The sequence below is a fragment of the Ambystoma mexicanum genome, chromosome 1q, assembly GCF_040938575.1.
Source record: "Ambystoma mexicanum isolate Mex_15411 chromosome 1q, UKY_AmexF1_1, whole genome shotgun sequence".
NCBI classification, from domain to species: Eukaryota; Metazoa; Chordata; class Amphibia; order Caudata; family Ambystomatidae; genus Ambystoma; species Ambystoma mexicanum.
This window is the reverse complement of record NC_090922.1, coordinates 20,351,585-20,372,501: the sequence shown is the minus strand read 5'-3', so window position 1 is coordinate 20,372,501 and position 20,917 is coordinate 20,351,585. Positions and strand designations below refer to the sequence as shown.

General features: G+C 42.0%; 1 protein-coding gene across 4 annotated transcripts in view; it reads right to left on the bottom strand.

Annotated features, from left to right (window-relative positions):
- Positions 1 to 20,917, bottom strand: part of DCAF8 (DDB1 and CUL4 associated factor 8) — a 1,562,653-nt gene that overhangs the window by 310,491 nt on the left and 1,231,245 nt on the right. For all 4 annotated transcript variants that reach the window (XM_069635433.1, XM_069635432.1, XM_069635430.1 and 1 more), the window contains exon 10: positions 1,950 to 2,080. In XM_069635433.1, coding sequence (XP_069491534.1) covers positions 1,950 to 2,080 — 131 coding nt within the window. The remainder of the gene's footprint in view (positions 1 to 1,949; positions 2,081 to 20,917) is intronic.

The window sequence follows — 20,917 nt, the reverse complement described above, 5'->3', positions numbered from 1 at the left end:
CACCTGTACCTCACAGCCTGAACTGAAAGGGAGTCACTGAGGGCCTAAATGGGGCAATAATTCCAGAATCTAAGGCACTAGAGGCGAATATTTAGCAAGGGCCTCTCTGAAAAGAGTCAGACAAACCCCTTGTCAGGATAAGGCCAAGCAGCTGGAGAATAAAGTGATGTAGAACGAGTCGCTGTGTGCTGGCTTGCTGCAAGTGCCTTTCACCGCCACTCACTTTCAAAGGGGGCCCTCCTATCCGCCCATTGCTCCCCCGGCCCCACAGCCTTGAATGGTGGACTAGCCCCCCAAAGACAAGGTCACCCGCCCGTGCCCGTCCACAAAATCCCCCTTTTCATTGCTGGTTTCTGGGCCCAGTGTTATACATGCTGCTGGGCCTTGCTTGCCGGCACCGTGAGCTGACATGCTGAGACCTAGAAGGATACCAAATAAATGGCCCAAGCAAATACCCAGTACTCAGGGTACAGTACTGTGAGCATTCATGAGCAAGGGGCACACAATGTGTCATTACCTGCAAAACACCACAACCATGCAACAATATAGTATACAATTAAGAGTCGTTTGGACCACATCACAAAGACTGTCCATAACTGTACTATTAGACATAACCTAAAAATTGTTAGAATGAAAAATGCACACTGGAATTAATATTCAAGGAAGCAAGCAGCACATGCAGTTTCACATGAAATAAAGGTCACAAAAATCAAATAAGATTTGAAGTATTGCATCAGATGAATTGGGACACGATATTCAGAAGGAACATGAGGTGCACTGCTTTAACAGACAAACAGTGGCAAGAAATTCTTGAGTTGTGCTCACTAGTTAAAGAGAGCTACACACGCGCACAGAACCCGGATTAAGACTACTTGCTTTGCAAAGACTGAATTCCATGCTCCTGGAGTCAAACATGGAATGTAAACCATGGCTCAGAACAACCCAAGGTGGAGGCAGTCTATTTTCAGGGGAATGTGCGGAAGATATAAAGGGTCAAGAAGAATCCATTTAGTTGTTTTGGGTTGTGCCGCCTATAAGCCAGAGGACAGGTGGTGGTGGTGGGCCTTCCCATATCAACTATCAAGGGTTGCCAGTCTGTCCCCATTGAACACCACTTATGATGTTGGAGACCTCTACACAGCCCTTTGAAAAACCACAATCAAAGACTTCTGGAAAAGATTTGAGTGGCAGCATAACAGTTGCAATAAGGCCATGCGGTCTTCAGTAAGCTTAATATTTACAGTAGTTCCAGGACCTGCACCAAAGCAGATTGGCAGATATGCAGGGACCAAACAAATGTCTCCCCGGAGATGGAAGAAAGATTAAGGCTGGATTTTTCTATTAGCAAAGAAACAGACTGGTTGTTTTGGACAGTTTTGGGCATCTGAACCTTCGGTGGTGTGTTTTCCTCCTAAGCAAAATAGTGAAAATGTTGTAAGCTGGTGTTGGTACAATGTCATAATGTATTTCAAGCACAGCAAAGTCTCAAAGTATGCAGTCTCGGTCAGCATAGCTGACAGCAGCAGTTTCTACAGCACTGATGCAAATGAAGTCATATTAGGATTTTAACATGAGAAAACGCCAGGGCAGTGGGGTTCAGTCTGTGCATTTCAGCGAAGGCGTGTGGCGGGGGAAGGTTTATCAAAGAGGAAAAGCAAACACTTGAGTGGGGAGCAGGCGCACAACAGTATGAAAAGAGCTGCATATAGGAACAACTTTCAAATAAGAAACTCTGCAACAATGATGTCTTGACATCTTAAATAGATCCCTGACTAAAGAAAGATAACTTGAAGACAAAGCTTGCAGAATGACATTTCAGAACTATATTTTACTTAACAGCAGTAATCAACATACCTTTGCATTTGGAATACATCAGGAGTATTGAGTCCTGTTTACACAGCACCAGTTCCAATCATTTCCCTGTAGAAACTATTTAAAAAGAAACTCACCACACCTCCTTTATCTCCTTCCATAAACTGCACAATCTGGCTGGACGATTTCTCCCACAGGAAGATGTGTCCGCAGTCACTTCCACTGACAACGAACTCGCTCTTGGGGCCATAGAAATTTACACCTTTCACTGAAATAAATGATATTCTGAGGCAAACTGAAATTTCTTCCAGATAAGTGAACAAATGCCAACATCATATTCACTCAAAAAAAAATAATCTGGCACGCAACACTATACATTAGCTTTATGTGCAGCCAAGGACCATTTTATTATTATAGAGCCATGCATCTTCTGTGATCCGATGCAACATCCTGCAACTAGGAAATAAAACATCAGGTAGGCCAGGTCCAGACCCCAATTTTGCTGGACTAATCATGTCAATTCTACACGATTGTTCTCTCAGTGAGAAGGATCCACAACTTCATAACAGTTTGAGGTAAGAACCCTATGACAATATCACAAACCGGCTGCTTTTCAGAATTGTACACCTCTCCCTGGCATCCTTACTCTGGTTCTCACCAATGCTCTGGGGGTTCCCCGGGGCGGTGTTAAGGGTCAGATCCAACCTTGGCCTTATAGCATTTGCCTCTGAAGCTCTCTCCAAGACAAATACATTTGAAACGTTTATATGTGAAACCCAAACACCAAACTAGTCACCAGTTCAATACAGTAACATTTATTTACCAAATAAACTGTTTCTGTGGTCTCTGGCTCCTTTCCACCAGCTACTGTAAGGAAACTTGAGCCGGCCCGAAAACAAGGAGCCCAGAAATTAATTTTACTTACCTGCAACATTCGTTTTGCAAATTAATTTTATCAATATCAATCTTGTGTTTGGATCGGGGAATACCTAAGATTTTTTATACTGTATTTGAGTTTTACAATAAACATAGCAAACATACTTCCACAAGTTTCTTTCCTTAAAAGTTTACAATTATATAATGACATTTAGGAATGCTTAAGAATATAAAATATAAAATTCAATTACAGACATTTAGGAGGTAGGCGAGATAACTAAATACAATTAGCACAGAGCATACTGTTTGAGGAGGGAGGGGATGAAAGGAAACTTGTATCAGGGCGTAGGAAGCTTGCAAGGATCCACAGCTGAAGGCAACTCACAGATCCCATTACCAACCAACATGTGTAGATACACATCAGGTTGATATAAGGGTTGTTACAAATAGCCCATGTAAAGAAAAACATTCAGTAGATCACGATGCAGACTAGAACTCTTTTCCTTTGCATGATTTCCTGAGAAGAAACCAAACTGACCAGCAGTTTTGCAAGCATTGAACATGACTGGCAAGTTCTAGGTTCTTGGAACAGCACAAGATGCTGGCCATAGAACCCAAGCATCGCCACCAACTGAGTCAAAAAGCAAATGACAGCCATCAGGTTCATCCTGGTCAGAACATCTGTTCAGTATACCTCAATCTCAGAGCAGGAGGATAACAAGTGGGCCATCAAATCATCCTTTTTTATTTCATGACTAGCACATATTTATATCTATATGACCAGCCTAGCACATCTTGACTGGCGACCAGTACTGGCTGTTGATGCTCAGTCATACTCATTGGGTTTGCACCGATCTTCTTCCATACTGAATTGCAGATCACCAAGATAAGGTCTTCCTCACACTTTTCCTTGAAGCATGATCGATCAGACAGGCCATATGGGCTTCTATAAGCTTAAAACAAGCAGAGCGTATACAACTGTTTGTGCTACAGAGCCTAGCTTAGGAGACTGCAGCCTGCGTCTCTCCGGATATTCTGGACTATAACTACCATGATCCCTCAGCATTGACTATGCTGGCTAGAACTGGTGGGATTTGTAGCCCAGAATATCTGTAGAGTCAAAGGTTGCAGACTCCTGACCTAGTTTGTCACAGTAATGTTGGCAGAAATGAACAGAGACCAAAGTCTCAAAATGATCCTGCAGGAGGGTGCATCTATGCTTTCCCATCATCATCAACTTTATTCGGCCGTAAGGTCATCAAAGTATATCATAACAAAAAACACAACACATGGGTGATTACAGTAACGCAGGTTATAGAACAACCTTTCCAAAAAGAAAAAGGACAATCACTAGAACCCCAGGGCTTATCCTAATATAAATAACCCATGACTCAGTTATGTCCTGATCAATTGGGCAAATTAGCAAACTTTCCTCTTCCATTAGTAAATCCTCAGGACCTTTTCCCCCCCAATTGAATTGGAGCAATGGATTTTGTGGCCTGGTTTCCAGGGAATAAACATTAACATGGTGGGAATACGGACTGATTTCGATCGTGCTGCATGGTGATGGACGGCGTCTGCTGGCAATACCCTGAATGCCCTCTCCCACTCTTAATTCCCTCAAGTCAGTGCGTATGAAGTCAAAGGCGACCCTCCATTATAATAAAATCTTGTACAGTATCTGATTATGGATGCGCATCCACATACACTCGTAGGTGCACTTGTTAATGAGCAATTCCCTAGATTACAGGCGGTCAGGGGTTATTTTAGGTACTCTGTGCAAGAATACCTGGCCCCCCTTGCGGGTCCACTTCATGTTTCCAAGCCTCACACCTTGGCCTGGGGGCTAAAACCGCATTGGACTGATGCCGTCGGGGCTAGGTTTGGTCCTGCATAATCTGTCCCTCCACCTGGCCTACCACCCATATGTATGGCTCTAGCCCCTTGTCCATCTGCCCACATTTAGCCTGCTGTGATAATCCCGCAATTTTGTTCTGTTTGCTTAGAGTTTGAGCGGAAGTACCTGGATCTGCTACTAACTGAGCTACTAGCTGGGCCCTCTTCTCAGAGTGGGCATTGATGTAACCAATGTGATCACCAATGGTATTAGCCAATTTTCGGCGGCTCTTCAGGGCAGTGTGTTTTTTTTCCCACTAATAGCTAGTAACCCCCAGTATTAAACTCCATTCTGGGTTTACACTCCACTGTGGGTCCTCCTCTTCTTCGATCTGCAAGGACAAGCAGAAACAGCTATTTTAAGGCTGCTTGTTCTACTAGGACAAAGTTACATTTACATCCTGTTAATACCTCGTCAATTTGGTCGGGGTGAGAGGCAGGGATTGTGGGCATACCAGGAGGGGAAAGGGTACAGGTTAAATGAATACATGGCTGAGTGCCGCTTCCAGCACACGTGGCCCACCCCTCATCCTTATGGACTCTTGATGAAATTAGGGGGCTGAACCTAGGTGGCATCTACCCCCCACCCTTGCAGTCTCTTTGACAGAGGGCTGAGCGCTGACTTCAGATTTGCATGATCTTTGGCCATGTTGAAACTATTAGTAGAAAAGTTCGAAAAAGTTTAATCCGTACAATTACCCAAAACCTTATTCTCAATGACGTTCTTAGGGGATATAGCAAAACGATTTGGGGCAGTTAGGTCATGAACCCCTGAATCATCCTTCCGCAGGTGGGTTCCCCCTAGGCTGAGTGGGTCCTCGAAAATAGCACCCCAGGTAGAGTCGCTAGCTGCATGATTATCTGACCCTCCACTTCCTGGGCTGTGGACGGTCATTCTGCTGCCGTTACAAAATGGATACTCCACTAAATCTACTACATCCACAGCATTATACTCAGTGGCTTTGCTCTTGATAACCTCCAGGTTGTTCCCAAGGAAAAGGTTAATCTCCTTAAAGAGCTTGTAAGCATCCCCTGTTAGCTTAATGGGGCTGCACGGCTGTACCTTGACACCGCCATCGTCAGCGCCAGCAGCACTAGATAGCACTGGCATTTTACATTTGACAGTATTTTCGTCTTTGGATGTGCAAACATCGAAAACTTCATGGGAGGGAGGCAATCGCTGCCATGGGGGACAAAATTAAGGTTGAATTTAGCACCACTGCCAGGCTAAAGCAGATGAACACGTAGCGGTAACAAGGCTGTTGACAGTTCAAAGCAGCAGCCCCCACCCCTGTCGCATCTTCATAAGGCTGGTCACCTTGTCATAGATAATCGTAGTGCAAGATTGGACATACCCCCTTCATCTTGTCCCGCAGACTTTTGCAACCTACATGAGGCCACTACTTGCTCGATTCCAGAGGCTCTCCTGCCTCTCGGCTCTCCAACTTTCTTTTCGGGAAGTGGAAGGATCTCCAGTTTGTGCAGGGATAGCTGGGAAGCTAAATGGCAAAATATCAGATGCTCAGGAAATACACAACGAACAGGCGCAGCTTCAAAGGCAGCTTTGAGGACAGCAGCAAGTGGCGAGCAGATGTAGCAGAAATCGCATTTGTTAATGCACTCTAACGCCTACAAGTACCGAACCGTACAGGCAGCCAGGAAAAGCAACAGCAGCAAGTAGCAAATGGCCCTAGCAGACCCAGCAGCCCAGCAAAACAGCCTGCTCGCTGCCCCCGCTCTGCTTCATGGCAGGGTGAAAGTTTATTGCATCCAGGTGCAACTGGCCAAGTGAAACCTCCCTCCTCCTTGCAAAGTGAAAGCAGGGAAAACAGCAAAACAGCCTGCTCCCAGCCCCAGCGTTCTCGTTCTCGTTCCTCCAACTTGTAATTCAAATTCAGGACCTCCATGGATACTACTGTTTCAGTGAGAGAGGAGCTCAGTTGAGTCTGTTTTGGAAGCCAGACAATGCAGTGCAACACAGTTTTGAATCGAAACAATCTCTGGTATTAAAGCACATTAACTGTTGCATTTACTTTTCCTGGACATTTACAAAAAAAGGAAGATACCGTATCACTGGAAAATATCATATGTGTTGTTGTTTAAGAAGGGTAATCGCTTATGTCCTAAAAATTACCATCCAATTACGTTAATGAAAGTTGAATCTAAAATCTTTGCGGCTATTGTACTTGAAAAACGTACCGCATGGATGGAGAACAGCGTACTAGACTACAAACCGATAGGTTTTCGAAAAGCTATTGGGACTGATGCCAGAGGCCTTCTGGTGGCACAATTATTGAGTTCAGTCAGACAAAAATCAATGAAACATCTGTATATTGCGTCCATGGATTTAATATCAGCGTTTGAGTTTGTAGATAGACCAACAGTGGAAAACACGGTCTTCATTTGGTATTGAAAGAGTGTTGCTAAATGTTATCATTCACCTATACACAGAAACTGCAATTAGGGTAAGGTTGAACAACAAAGGTCTTTTGTCTAACATCATAACTACAGGCAATGGGCTTAAACAAGGGTGTAGACTGGTGGCTACAATCTTCAACCTTTACGTTTCAAAAGCAGGCAAATCCCTAAATACAAGCGGGTGTATTGGAACCAAGATTGGAGGGATAACCATTAGATGGGTTGCCTATGCTAGACGATTTTTTATTAATGGATTGCACCAAAATAGGCCTCCAGAGACTAATTAAAGACTTTGGCACGTTCATAGAAGAAAGAAAACTGAAAATTAATCTCAGCAAAACTATAATCTTTCAAGGTGGTTGTAAAAGTGTGACCCCGTCCTTTTCTTGTTGAAGTTGTAATGGTGTTAAAATCAAAAGTCAAGAGGTACTACGTTATCTGGGTTATGTTTTTTCTAGCAACTCTTGTGTCGTGCTGAGAAATAGTCTTATGAAAAAAGCTAAGGAGGCTTTAAATCAAATAAGGGCTATAGAAAGAAAATTTGGAAAATTTACATTAGCACCATGTATTCTACTCTACAGGCTAAAGGCTATCCCAAGACTAACATATGGGAGTGAATTTTTTACCAGAAACTATATGGCCTCTTCTACATCAACTGGAGGCTATGATCTGGCGGAAAACAGTATATTACATCCCGAAATGTGTTCCGCTTGAACTGATCCAGTATGAACTTGGTCTATACTCACTTACCACTATTGTGTATAACAAAAAACTGACTCTTGAGAAAATGTCTGGTTGCTGAGAGTAGTTCAATATACTATTACATGAGAGATGAAACAAATGGACATTTTATGTACAAATTGAAACTAGACTGAGAAAAGATTGCTTGATCTTGGGTTGTCAATTAAGTCCCTACTCAGGAATCCAGTTAAGGTTAAGGAGATAGTCAATGCTTATGACTGGTTGGAAAACAATGTAGTCTTGCTAAATTCTAAACTTTACTATGAAAGCGTTTCCTATTGGAAATTTCTTCCTACACCAGAAGAATATCTGATGAAATACCCGTCAAGGGAATCTAGAAATTCAATTATGCGTTTTAGATTCAATGTATTAAATACAAATGAGATACTGTCAATTCGAGGGTTGAGCACTGGAGGGAATAATGTATGTCGGTTTTGTAAGCTAAATGGTGTTATTGAATCTCTGAAACATTTATCACTGGTATGTCCCATATTATTGGAGAAGAGACTAGAAGGTTTTTCAATGTTTGTAATCAACACAGCATGCGTTGATAGAGACAAACTTTGGCATGAAATGCTTCATGGCTGCTCCAATGCATTGAAAATGAAAGTGAATGGATTTTTAAAAAATACATGCTCTCTTGCATGCCAACTGTTGCGAGGTGTTTTATGGTACATTCGTGGCAATGCATTTACAATTTAATCTGCGTACCTAGTCTATTATCTATATCATGACTATATTCTAGCCATATGAAGTTTCCCTGTGACAGTGTGGATCTATGGCAGGATCACATTATAATATGGAATAGTAACCACAGAGATATGGGAAACTAGATAAAATGGGCATAGGCCTATGAGTCAGCAGTATTACACGATTTTAAAATGTGAGTTAGAGAATGTAACTGATGGAAATGATATGTAAAGTGAGAACTCCATTCTCTTTATACATTAATGAAATTTACTTTTGTATTGTGATTTGTATGCAATTTTGTCATTGAAATTTTGTAAAGTTTTTAATAAACCAAAACAAATAAAAAATAAATAAAATAATTAAGCACATTATAAAAGAACAATTATAATTATAATCATAATTGTTCCTTATGTCCTCCAATGTTAGAATGCCGCAGTCTACCCAACCTTCCCTTTTCAGGATTCTATTTTTGGACAAAACGGCAGGGTCCATACAGATTGAGTCACCTCTGAAGCAAATTGCTGTGTTTGATGTGGGATTCAACATCACGCCAAATTGTAATAATGGGTATTTGTAAGGGGGTCGTATACAGTTGAAGTTTAGAATCACGGGACAGAAGGGATTTGCACGTTGTTGGAGTGACGGCTGATATTAGTATAATGGACTAGAGCGAGCCGGCGATTATGGGGAAAGCCAATTATGAACGTCTCACAGTACAAAAGCGTTTTGATGTTACCTAATGTCAGGGAATCCAACCTCTCCCTGCCCACATCGCTACACTTTTTGCGGACACACCAAGACATTTTAGGACAGACTGCGCTACCCCAGAAGAAACCAATAAAGGTTTTCTGCATTTGATTCATTTTTCTCTTTTTCCAAGGAAGAGGCAGCATATCAAATGCAGAGGGCATCTGAGAGTGGGATCATTTGGATGCTAGTCATCTTACTCCAAAGTGTAAAGTTCAGTTTGGCCCACCTCTTCTTGTCTGGGTTAGCTTTGAGCTACCAGTTTCACAACATTGCATAAAAGGGTTTATCTAGGATCTCTTGGAGCCTCAATCCCCAAGTAGGTCAAACTCTCCTTTGTCCACCCACATGCCAATGTTCAAATATTTTATGGACCTGCTGTTGCAATAGGGAGCACATACATTTCATAAAGTTTACTTTCTGAAATCTTCATAAACCGCTGAACAAAAAGAAAAGTTGCAGATTCAGGTCTTCAGCTCTTATATAAACATCAGGAAATAATCAGTATTTGTGAGCATTTTGGACAACATAAGGCCTTTGTGGATACCCTCTATTGTCAGATAGCCTCTTAACTAACAAGGGTTCAACTGCCAAATGAAACACATAGGGGGCAGAGAGTATCATGTCTAGTGTCCATACATATGGAAAACATACGAGAATAAATTACCAATAGCATTTCCATACAATGTTTTGAGACTTTTTTTCAAATTCAGATCAAAATAAAAGGCTTGCAGAGCATACATCAGGTGTTTCTGGCCCAGTGTAATGCTTTTTCAGCATCAACACATCGCAGCAAGCTGAATGAAGGAGCAAGGGGTGATCTGCTTTCTCATATTGTAGATCCCAAAACGCCATCTCATTCCCCACCAGATTTTTATGTATGCATTTTGGCAGGTTTAAGAGAACACCAAAACCTTTGGCAAGAGTTTGACATATGCATTAAGGGGATATATTTGGTAATATGTTGTATGTCCTTCAGCAATTAAGGTAATTAGAGCCTGATCGACAGTGACTAGAATACTAGCTCCAGATTAAATGTAGTAAACCAGGGTTGTGAGCAGAGAGGATATTAATTTCTGAAAAAGTGTTATAACATTCTACCAGGAATTCAGCATGTCCGTTTTGTTACAGGTCACTGGTCGACTTCTGAAAGCGGTTGTCTTTTAGTGACAAATTAACATAGAAGCTAACCCTGGAGAAGGACTAAAGATCTGCGTCACAGGGGAATTGTATAGTCTGTCGTAGTATCCTCAAGAACTGCTTGGAATCTGTTCATTTTGCAACAGGATTAGCGCAACATTTGTGATAACAAGCACAACACGCTTGGAGTCCTGCACTTTTTTTAGTCTGCAAACATTGCTCACAGTACACTCGACATACATAAAATAGCATCTTCTCCAGTCTTTGGGTAAGTAGACTCTAAGGCACATCTTGCCTCTTGAAGGCATGTACAGTTTCCGGACCATCATGTGCCTTATAAATCTATCCAACCTACTTCCTAACAGAGAAACACCCTTTTTGGTTTTGGCATATTTGGTGGTGCTAGCGCCACCTAATGCCAAAATATTCCTACAGGTAAAAGGGAGAAAGGGCCGTTTGGGGGAAGTCTCTCTCATTGGCATGGCAACTGGGTGATAATTATGAAATGACCCAAGTACCAGCTGCACATTGATTTCCAGGAGCTGCTAATGCCACCAAATCACTCCCTCGCATAAAAAACAGAATAAAGCTGGCAAAATATGAGGTAACCTAAAGGATATGGTCAAAGAGTGGTACTGTAACTTCTGCGGCTTAGTTTTCAGTGCATATCTGTAAGGGCAGCACGTGCACCAAAGCTGCCAAAGCAGCTGCCAAAGCAGCAGCGAAGGATTACAGCAAAAGCAGCAGCGAAGGATTACAGCAAAAGAACCAGTGAAATGCCACTCATGGCGTGGGGGAAGAGGGTCTTCCAGAGAGTCTGAATCAAGATAGGTAATCAAGAGGAGTGGAAGTTGCACCTTTTTAGAGGCCTGAAAGACAGCGACATCATTGGGTTGGCTTGCCACCCCCTTTGTGCAGAGGGGCTTCTGGCAATGAAATTAGGACAGTCCTTTGAATAACTAGCAGGGGTGGACCTCATGGTTCTGGGGGCTGACCAGAGCTGCTGTGGTTTCATCTGGCTACGGGGGTTGGTTGTTCCATGTGCCTTGCCAGAGTCAGAGTGTAACCCAATTTGGAGCCTTATATCACTCAACTGAGTCCTCGGAAACGCCAGCAAAGGAAACGTCCAAACCCTGGGCTCTAGTTTTTCCAAAAGATGACATAGTGGATATAATCAAAAAAGCAAAGAACTTGCGAGCACCTGGCCCCGATGGGCTCACAAACTTTACGATCAAACAGTTTCCAGAGATATGGGCAGAACTTTGTGAGACACTCTTCAAAAGGATAGTCCAAATCCATCAGACTCCTGAATCTTGGAAGTGTGCGATCATCGTACCTATCTTTAAAAAGGGTGACAGATCCAATTAAAAAAAACTATCGGCCTGTTGCATTGTTGGATGTGTTAGGTAAAATCTACGCCACAATGTTACAGCGAAAACTAGTAGCCATGGTCGATGACATCAAGCCATGTGGATAAACGTCAAGCGGGCTTCGTAAAGCAAGTGGGCTGTTCGTTAAACTTATTATTGCTAAATATAATCAAAATGGAGGCTATTAAATCAAATACAAAGGTGTATTTAGCATTTATAGATTTTTCGTATGCTTTTGACACCATTGACAGAACACTCTTGTGGGCCAAATTGAAGAGTTGGGGGTGCTTGTTGGACTTAACTGCAGCCATCAGGGAACTCCACACAAAGACGTCTATTCGAGTTCGTCTGGACCAATCTGGTTGTCTATCTGCCTCCATCATCACCTTTAAAGGAGTAAAACAGGGTTGCCCGTTGGCCGCAGCAATTTTTAGCCTCTTTATCTCGGATATAGGTGATTCAATCAACGAGGTCAAGTCTTTTCCGCCAAAAGTCGCCAGCACACATTTAAGCTGGCTGCTTTACGCAGATGACCTGATCGTCATGGATGTGACGCCTATCGGGCTACAAAGAAAATTAAATGCAGTGCAACGATACGTCACATCCAACAATCTAGCGATCAATACCAAGTGTGAAATATTGGTCCTGCACAACCAGAATGGCGGCGGAGTGTCCAACAGAAAAAATATAAAATGGTCTTTAGGACAAGAAACGCTTCAGATCTCTAAGAATGGTAAGTATCTGGGGATGACAATAAGCTCTTCCATAAATGACTGCCCTGGCTGGTGGAAACCAAACAGAAATGTAAACAACTAGCAAGCCAGGCACTGATCATTCAACAAGAGATTTGGTAAATTTTCATTACGACCTGTCTTTTTCTTCTATCAACAGAAGGTCATTCCGGTTGTGATATATGGGGCAGAAAATGCCCTTGGTTGTCCCCATGAGACCTGGGATTCCTTAGAAAATTGTTTTTGGTCTAAGGTACTAAACCTCCCTAGGGGAGTGAATACTTCTTGTATAAGGTATGAACTTTCGCTAATATCGCTGCATGCGAGAATATGTTGGAGCCTGTTGAACCTGTACCGAAAGACCAACATTCGTGCACAGATTCCACAATTTGATATCTTTCACGACGTCTTATCCACTAACTCCAAAATTGTTTTCATGTGGTCAAACAGATGTGAGGCAATCCTAAAAAAATATGACATCAAAATTGACTTGCTTCATGAGAACCCGGATGCGGCTAAACTTAAAATCTGGCGTGCAGATTGGGATGAAACCTGTGTTGAAAGATCAGCCGCTAGTCGAATGAGTGACGTGCCATTAGAAGCACGTGCTTTCAACACTCTCCAGAGCTATGTGGTATTATTTCCAAACCCGCAGGCACAGAGATTGTTTATACTGTTTCGACTGAACATGTTCAAAACTGTTGATCGACTTCGCCTATGGAAGGGCTATGGCCACCTGTCACCTGAATGTAGGGTGCGTTCATGTGCAAAGGAATCACTTAAATTAAGATCTGAGAGGACTATTCACTTAGGTCCCTGGAGCCTAAACCATCCATCCTTGTGTGCAGACGATTGATGGAGGATGATGTTTCATGGAACTGATCTAAAACTAATACTTCCTCTAACAATGTTATTGGAAATAATTGAAAACTGTCTGACACCAACGGAAGGGATAACTCCTGTAAAAAGTATCATTGGGTGAAAGACTGTATGTTGATGTTTGATGAAGAAACTATGGAAATGGAAGGTCTGTTGGTGTTTATGACATGATATATGATATATGTTAACATGTGTGTGTAGATGTTGTTGTTATTTTAAAGGTTTGTATAAACCAATAAAATTAAAAAGAAATTAAAAAAAAAAGTGTATGCCAGAGGCTGTAGCTCGTGCATTGCGCATACATCTCTAGTAGGGCAGGGGCAGTGCTGCTACTGAAACTGTTATAAAAGGGGGTTGAGGTCTGGGGCATGAGACACAGCAGTATAGTTTCAGTTTTGTATACTTAATATCTGGCATGCTTCGCAGCTCTCCAAATTATGGCAATACGATATTGGAGTTGGGCAGCGCTCTGGTAAGGATCATACCATGTGGAAAAGTAGAGGCACCCACATTAGAATGTGGTGCGGCTGATTACACAGGAGACGATGTAGCCCCTAGGTACTCTGCTCCGGTACTGTGTTGCGCACATCAATAAAAACATTCATTAAAACTCTGGTGCAGAGAGCAAGGCTGCACGTTCTTCACTCAAATTTTCCTCTTCCAGTAGTCGGCCCTCATGCAGGAACCATGTATCAAGGAGAAGTGCTGAGCAGGGACTTGTGCAGTCGTGTGCTGTGCAGGTTCGTTCTTTCTATACTTCCCATGCACTACCCAGTGTTTTTTTTATGTTTTCCAGGAGTGTTTTCTTGTATCCAACACTTTAGCCTGCCAGTTGTTTCTAAGTTTATCACACTTTGTCAGATACTGAGACATAGGCAAACACTTATTTGCCCAGGGTTACAAAATGCGGTCAAGTGTTGAGATTACAGCTTCTGGTTTCCCATTCAAAATTCGGGCAAGGTTTAAACTAGGCTTTGCTGAGAATTCTTGTGTGGTTTCTGGATTTCTAGAGTTGGAGGGCTCAGTGATTGCGGTCAAACATGAGTGGTTTAGAACCGGGAACAGCCTCTGGCAGGAGATTTTGTCAGGATCTGGGGAACACTTCGAGGCAGGTACATTAAAGCAAGCTAATGCAGCATTTTTTCCAAATCCTTATTCCTCACTGGCTTTGTATTCTGATTTGAAAACTTAAGTTGGGCACAGGTCTCATTACTACAAAAACTCACCAGCAGGCAGAAGGGTGCTGATTTTGGCATGTTTAAATGTATTGCCTTGGTCTAAAAGGTTTGGCTGGATGAATTGGTCTGGTAAATGTGGGTGTAAAACAGGCTTTGATAAGGATCTGGTCAGGGACGCCATTTCACCAAAAGACCAGGGCTAGCTGAAGTGACATCATAGGAAGTGATCAAGCAACAAGAAAAATTGGGGTCACGGGAACCGTACCACTAGAAAGATCTAGCAGGGTAAATTGCTCTCAATCTAGGAGCTCAATGAGGGGATAGGCCAGGTCAAGGATAGTATAAAGTCAATCAATCTTTATTATTCACATGTCAAATTACATAAACATAGTGCTGAATCCATGGTAAAACAGCATAAAAACAGTCAATCAATGTTAAATGTCTACAGTAAAAGTGCATAGTTATCTACTGATCATCCTGCAATGCGGGATAGACATAAAGTGCACAGTGCGATTGCAATTTAGAGACATAACGCACAGAGAAGAAATCCAATTTTCAAATTTAATGTCAAATAATTCCAACCAGAAATCTATATATATATAGAAAAGGAAAAAAGAGAAAAAAGGGAAAAAAGAGAAAGGAAAAAGGGGCGAAGACAAAACACACAAGGTGTGAAAACAGGAAGTAATCTCCCCTGTAATCTTCTAATATTGTCCCCGATTCCAAATTATATTTAAAATGATCTGACAAGTTAAAAATGCAATAATTGTAAACAGATTTGCACTACTTGTCACCATTCCGACCTAAACACTCAACGACCAGTACCTGATGCAGTTCCCATCATTCTCGTGTACTGCACTGGTATCTAAGGGTAGGTAGTTTTGACGACCTGTAAAAATTGTCTAAGGCGTCTATCTCTTTAAAACTAAACAGAGAGAGAAGACTTGACAGTCGTCTTCCTCAGGACAGGGCAGAAATGGTTATAGTTTTTCAGGAACGCAAACAATTTATAACAGACAATAGATGGACATCTTAATGTTGTTCCATGTGTCCTTTCGTAGCCGGGTTCTTCCTCTGTATACATAGATAGTAAATGCGTTCAATCTTAATCTGATTCAGAACTAAACCAGAAAGATAAAAGAAAAAGAAAGAAGAAAAAAAACAAAGTAGAATTAAAAACAAGATTAAAAATCCTTGACCCAGCCTAGGACCCCCACAGTAACTCCATACAAGCAATTATAATATAGTTTTAGACAATAGTTAAAAAAACTCTTCACGTAAAGCTCACTCGGAATCATCATGTGGAAACCTAATTAGCTCAGGGGATGTGTAGAAACATAACAACCCTGCATCCTGGCCGCGGATCTACAATTAAATGAATTCAGCAAGGCGGGTTATGGGGAGAGGAAAGCCTGAATTAATAAGGGTATTCACTGCAATCCCAGTGGCATATGAGCTAACCTACAGAACAGCTCACCTCAACAGCTCAACATTCAAAAAACAAAAAATTCATACCTTCAGAATTGAAGAAAAACACTCCTCCTCGGTGAGATCACGAAGGAAGAAGCGATGAAGCGAAAAAAAACCCTCTATTCAGGAGCAGTAATGTCTTGGTAAAGTCAAGATTGATATGTTGGTGAACTCGGTATGAGGCCCGCCTGTGCAAAGTTTGCCGCTGCAAAACACAGCCATAAAGAAAGGAAGAGAAAAGAGAAGCCATGGATGAACAAAATAGAAAATAGAAAAATCCAATCCAGTCAACTAAGGGCAGAAAGCATCTGCCTCAACGCATCATGGGTGATTATAGATATTGATATTAAAGTAACCCAAGTGCCCATAGATGGAACAAAGCAACTGACAATATAACCCTCATTGGAAAGGAGGGAAATCACTAAGTAATACAACGTGAAACTGAACGGCATTTGCTATCCCAAGTCGGCCATATGTTGGGAAACGGCCAATAAGCAGCGATAAAGACCCATTGTAATCACAAGGCTACTCCCATGCAATATCATGTACCAGTGATTCTACAGACATTGTTCAAACGGCCTGCCCAATACAGTCTAACGCAAGGTAAGGAAAAGGATAGGGAAGACCCTCTCCTAGATTCCGGTCCTGACTCACCAAAGTCAATTCAATTTAATTTAAGAAAGACTCAATGCGGTGGTTGCAAAAGTGCGAAAATTCACCAAGACGGCATCCGCATACTTACCCGAGTTTCTGGAAATGTGCCGCAGCTGGGCGCGTATCGTCCGCGTTCGTGTCTTTTCACAGTCAAAATATAATCCGGCCAGCGAGAAAGAGGTCCTGCCGTATACGTCCGATCCTCCTAAAGTTCCAAGATAGAGCGGCGCTCCAATCGCATCCGCTTCCTAAAGTATCGGGTATCTCGGACACGTGACTGTGTCATATAGTCATATGACTAGCAGATGTAACAATGCTCTCAAAGCAACAGAGCGTTCACGCAGGCAATCCAACTATGGCGCGCGAAAACACTGATCCACACTCAGCGGAAACAAAGAAGGAGACACCCCCCCGCACCCAAGCCGCTGAAAGGTAAGATCGGGGTGTATATATACATTTATTAGTACAACACTTTGTTGCATGGGCTAGATTGATTGATAAAGTTCTCATCGAGAACAGGTGGCATGCTTCTGCAGGGCAGGGCACCTTTACAGCTCATCATTGGTATTTTTTTATTTTCGCTTTCCTTTTCTTTTCTCTCAGTACCTATTGATGATGGCGGCAGAAGATTCAGTATTTTTTTCAGAGGAACAATTGGCTGCGGCAATCGAGGTACCCTTCTTTTTCGACAACATTGATGCCATCGTCGGTGCTGGGGATAATTCTAGCATTACTAGTGAAACTCTCTTAAAATTGAGGAAGAAAAAATTCCGTACGGAAATGCACAGTCTGCTTACTGAATATTTGAAAAATAATATTATTCCGCAGGGCCTAGTGGTACGACTAGAACCGTGTCTATTTATTGATGACACAGAATATAAACAGGCATTTGCTGGTGTAGCGATTAAATGCAGCCGCGATTTAATGCTCTTGACGATCAATACAGCACTTAAGAAGAGCATGATAATTGGGGAAGAAAATTGAAAAAGCAGAAACTGCATTTTCTTTAGATACTTCAATTGCCAATTTAAAGGAGGAATTGGATTTAATTGAAAAGCAAACCAAGGAGTTTATCAAAATAACTAATAAAAAAATGGATAAACTGAGGAAAGACATTTTGGCCTTCACTAAGGAAGGCATGTTTCCTTATCTTAATGCTGAATACAAAGGACCAGGACATTGATCAAATCCCAATAACTTACAAATGGGCCCTGTGCCATATAACAAGAGGGTTACTTTTTCGGATACGTCTTCGAACGGCAGTACGTCATATCCTAACAGAGGGACACGTAACAGAGGAAACAGAAGAAACAGAGGACAGCACAGCGGAAGAGAGGAGGTAGACCCTATTGGCAATATCCTCAATATGGCCCGCCACCACCTTTTGCTCAACATGGCCAGAGAACCACGTTTCCGGCCCCAAATCTCCCTTTTCCTCCTCCAGAACTAGGACCCCCACCATTAGACAACCAATTTCACACAAGGAGACGGTTCTACCGGAGGTAATACCCAAGTCAGCGGTATATAATATCTCCGAGAGGACTTTAAACCCGCTTGAAATTTCCATGCTTGAGAGAGGGTTTTCATTTGTACCCATGCAAAACCCCTCCAAAATGGATACGGAAATTGAATTACGTAGTCTATTCCGGAAAATCAGACAGATTTTTTCGGGACCAATGAAGGGGAACAAATTGACGTGGACTGTAACACCCCATTTAGATGTAAGTCCACTTTTACGCCTAGTCTTAATATGGTCTTGGAAGAAACAGCGATTTTTGAGAAGGCTGTACTTAGAGACTTTCATTTGCTACACAAACGTATTGACAGTCACTCACATACACCAAGCTTTAATTTTTCCAAAAAAGAACGGAACAGCCTTAGGAAACTCAAAGAAGATTCCACCATTATAATCAAGCAGGCAGACAAGGGGGGAGGCATTGTTGTCCTTGATGCCGCATAGTATGACCAAGAGGTCATGCGTCAACTTGGTAACCCCTTGATTTACCACAAACTGAGTGGAGATCCTACTGAAGGGATTATTAAGGGGATAAATGTTATCTGTATGGCAGCACGAGAGGCGGACATCATTAGTGAAAAGTAACTGTTATTTCTCACGGCCAAAGGGACCAGAGTCAAGCTGTTTTATGTATTACCTAAAATACATAAAGACCCCATTAATCCTCCAGGCCGCCCCATAGTTTCTTTATGCAGCTCCATATTGGAACCATTGGGCCAATTTCTTGATTATTTTTTGAAACCTCTGGCTGCCAATACTGATACTTACGTATCCGATACTACAGATGCTATCAAACATCTCGAGAATTTACCTTTTAATCCGGAACACGAGATGCTAATAACTTTGGACGTAGAGTCGCTTTATTCTAACATCCCTCAAGCTGAGTCTCTACAGGTCATAAAAAGTTTTTTGGACAGTCGACCTGACATTCAACATATACCAAGTGAATTTTTGATTCAGTTATTAGAACTAGCTCTTACCAAGAATTACTTTAGATTCAAGAATTCTTATTACCTACAGGTAAAGGGTACGGCAATGGGGGCATCCTTCCCCCAATTATGCCATTTTGTATATGTGGCAGTTTGAGAAGTCTCTGATTTTACATGTCTCTAATCCTTTTTTTTCGGCGATACGCCTATATAAGAGGTATATAGATGACATAATAATTGGTCTGGGATACCACAAAGGGTGATTACACAACTTTTCTCCCATGGATCAATTCTTTAAATCCCCATCTCAAATTCACTATGACTACCAGTAACATCTCACTTCCGTTCTTGGACCTAGCCATCAAGATTGATATGGACCACATTTTCGTAGACCTATTTCGCAAAGAAACAGATCGTAACACCATTTTACGATTTGATAGTTTCCACCCAGAGGCCCTTAGGGAGAGTATTCCCTATGGGCAATTTTTGAGAGCAAGACGGAATTGTACCAAAATTAGTGATTATTCCAAACAGGCTGGAATCATCTCCACCAGACTATCAGCCAGAGGCTATCCGCCATACTTACTCAAACAGGCACGGAAGAGAGCCAGATATCAACATTGCGACACACTACTGACCAGGCAGAATAGTCCTGATATTACCAACAAACGTATTGTATGCGTGACTACCTTTAATTCCCATCACAAAGAGATCAAGAAAATGATCCAGAAACAGTGGCATCTTCTCCAACTTAATAATCCTGACCTGGAGCGGCCGTTGTTTGCCTTCAAAAAAGGAAAAAATTTGAAAAACTGGCTCCTACAAGCAGACCGAGCCAAACCTGCCCCTCGCAATCTACTCTTCATTCGCAATGGGGCTTCCAACCCATCTTGGGGCATTTCCCATGCGGCTTTTCTAACGCCTGTAAATATACCACCGCCTGCTCTACTGTCACCATCAATAATAGTGTATGGTCCCTCAAGCAACACACTACATGCAATTCAACCAACGTGATCTATGTGATTATCTGCCCATGTGACAAATCCTATATAGGTAAAACAGCCAGACCTATAAAAACAAGGATTTCGGAACAGAAATCGAGAATCCGGACCAATACTAGTAATGCCCCGCTAGTGTCATATTTTTTGGAACTAGGTCACAATTGTGACGACTTTAAATGGTGGGCAGGGACAGATTGACTTAACACGGCAGCTAGACTTTCCCAAAGGGAACAATGGTGGATGTACCAGACGAATAGTTATCACATTGGTTTAAACCATCAAGAAGAATGGATCCACTGTATTACTTAAAGGCCATTTGTAAGCATGATACAGATTGCTTTGGCTGATGTTAGACCTACTTTCAGATGAGCTGTTTATGGGGAATTTGGTGTTCCATGCTACGTTACCTTATACGCATAGCACTCTTTCTGTTAGATCTGGTCTGGCCTGTGCTTTACCCTAAATCATCTTCAGTACTACTGGATCTTACCATACAATAATGCTGGTTTTTATATATATATATATATATATATATATATATATATATCTTTTCTTTTCTTCCATGTATCCTTGATGAGTCGTTTACCACACAGGTGGTCATTGATTTGTGATACATGGACACCAGTTTAATTCACATGAATTATTTATAGATATCGACACAGTGGTGGAGTATATACATCCCGATCTTACCTTTCAGCGGCTTGAGTGCGGGGGGGTGTCTCCTCCTTTGTTTCCGCTGAGCGTGGATCAGTGTTTTCGCGCGCCATAGTTGGATTCCCTGCGTGAATGCTCTGTTGATTTAAGAGCATTGTTACATCTGCTAGTCATATGACTATATGGCACAGTCATGTGTCCGAGATACCCGATAC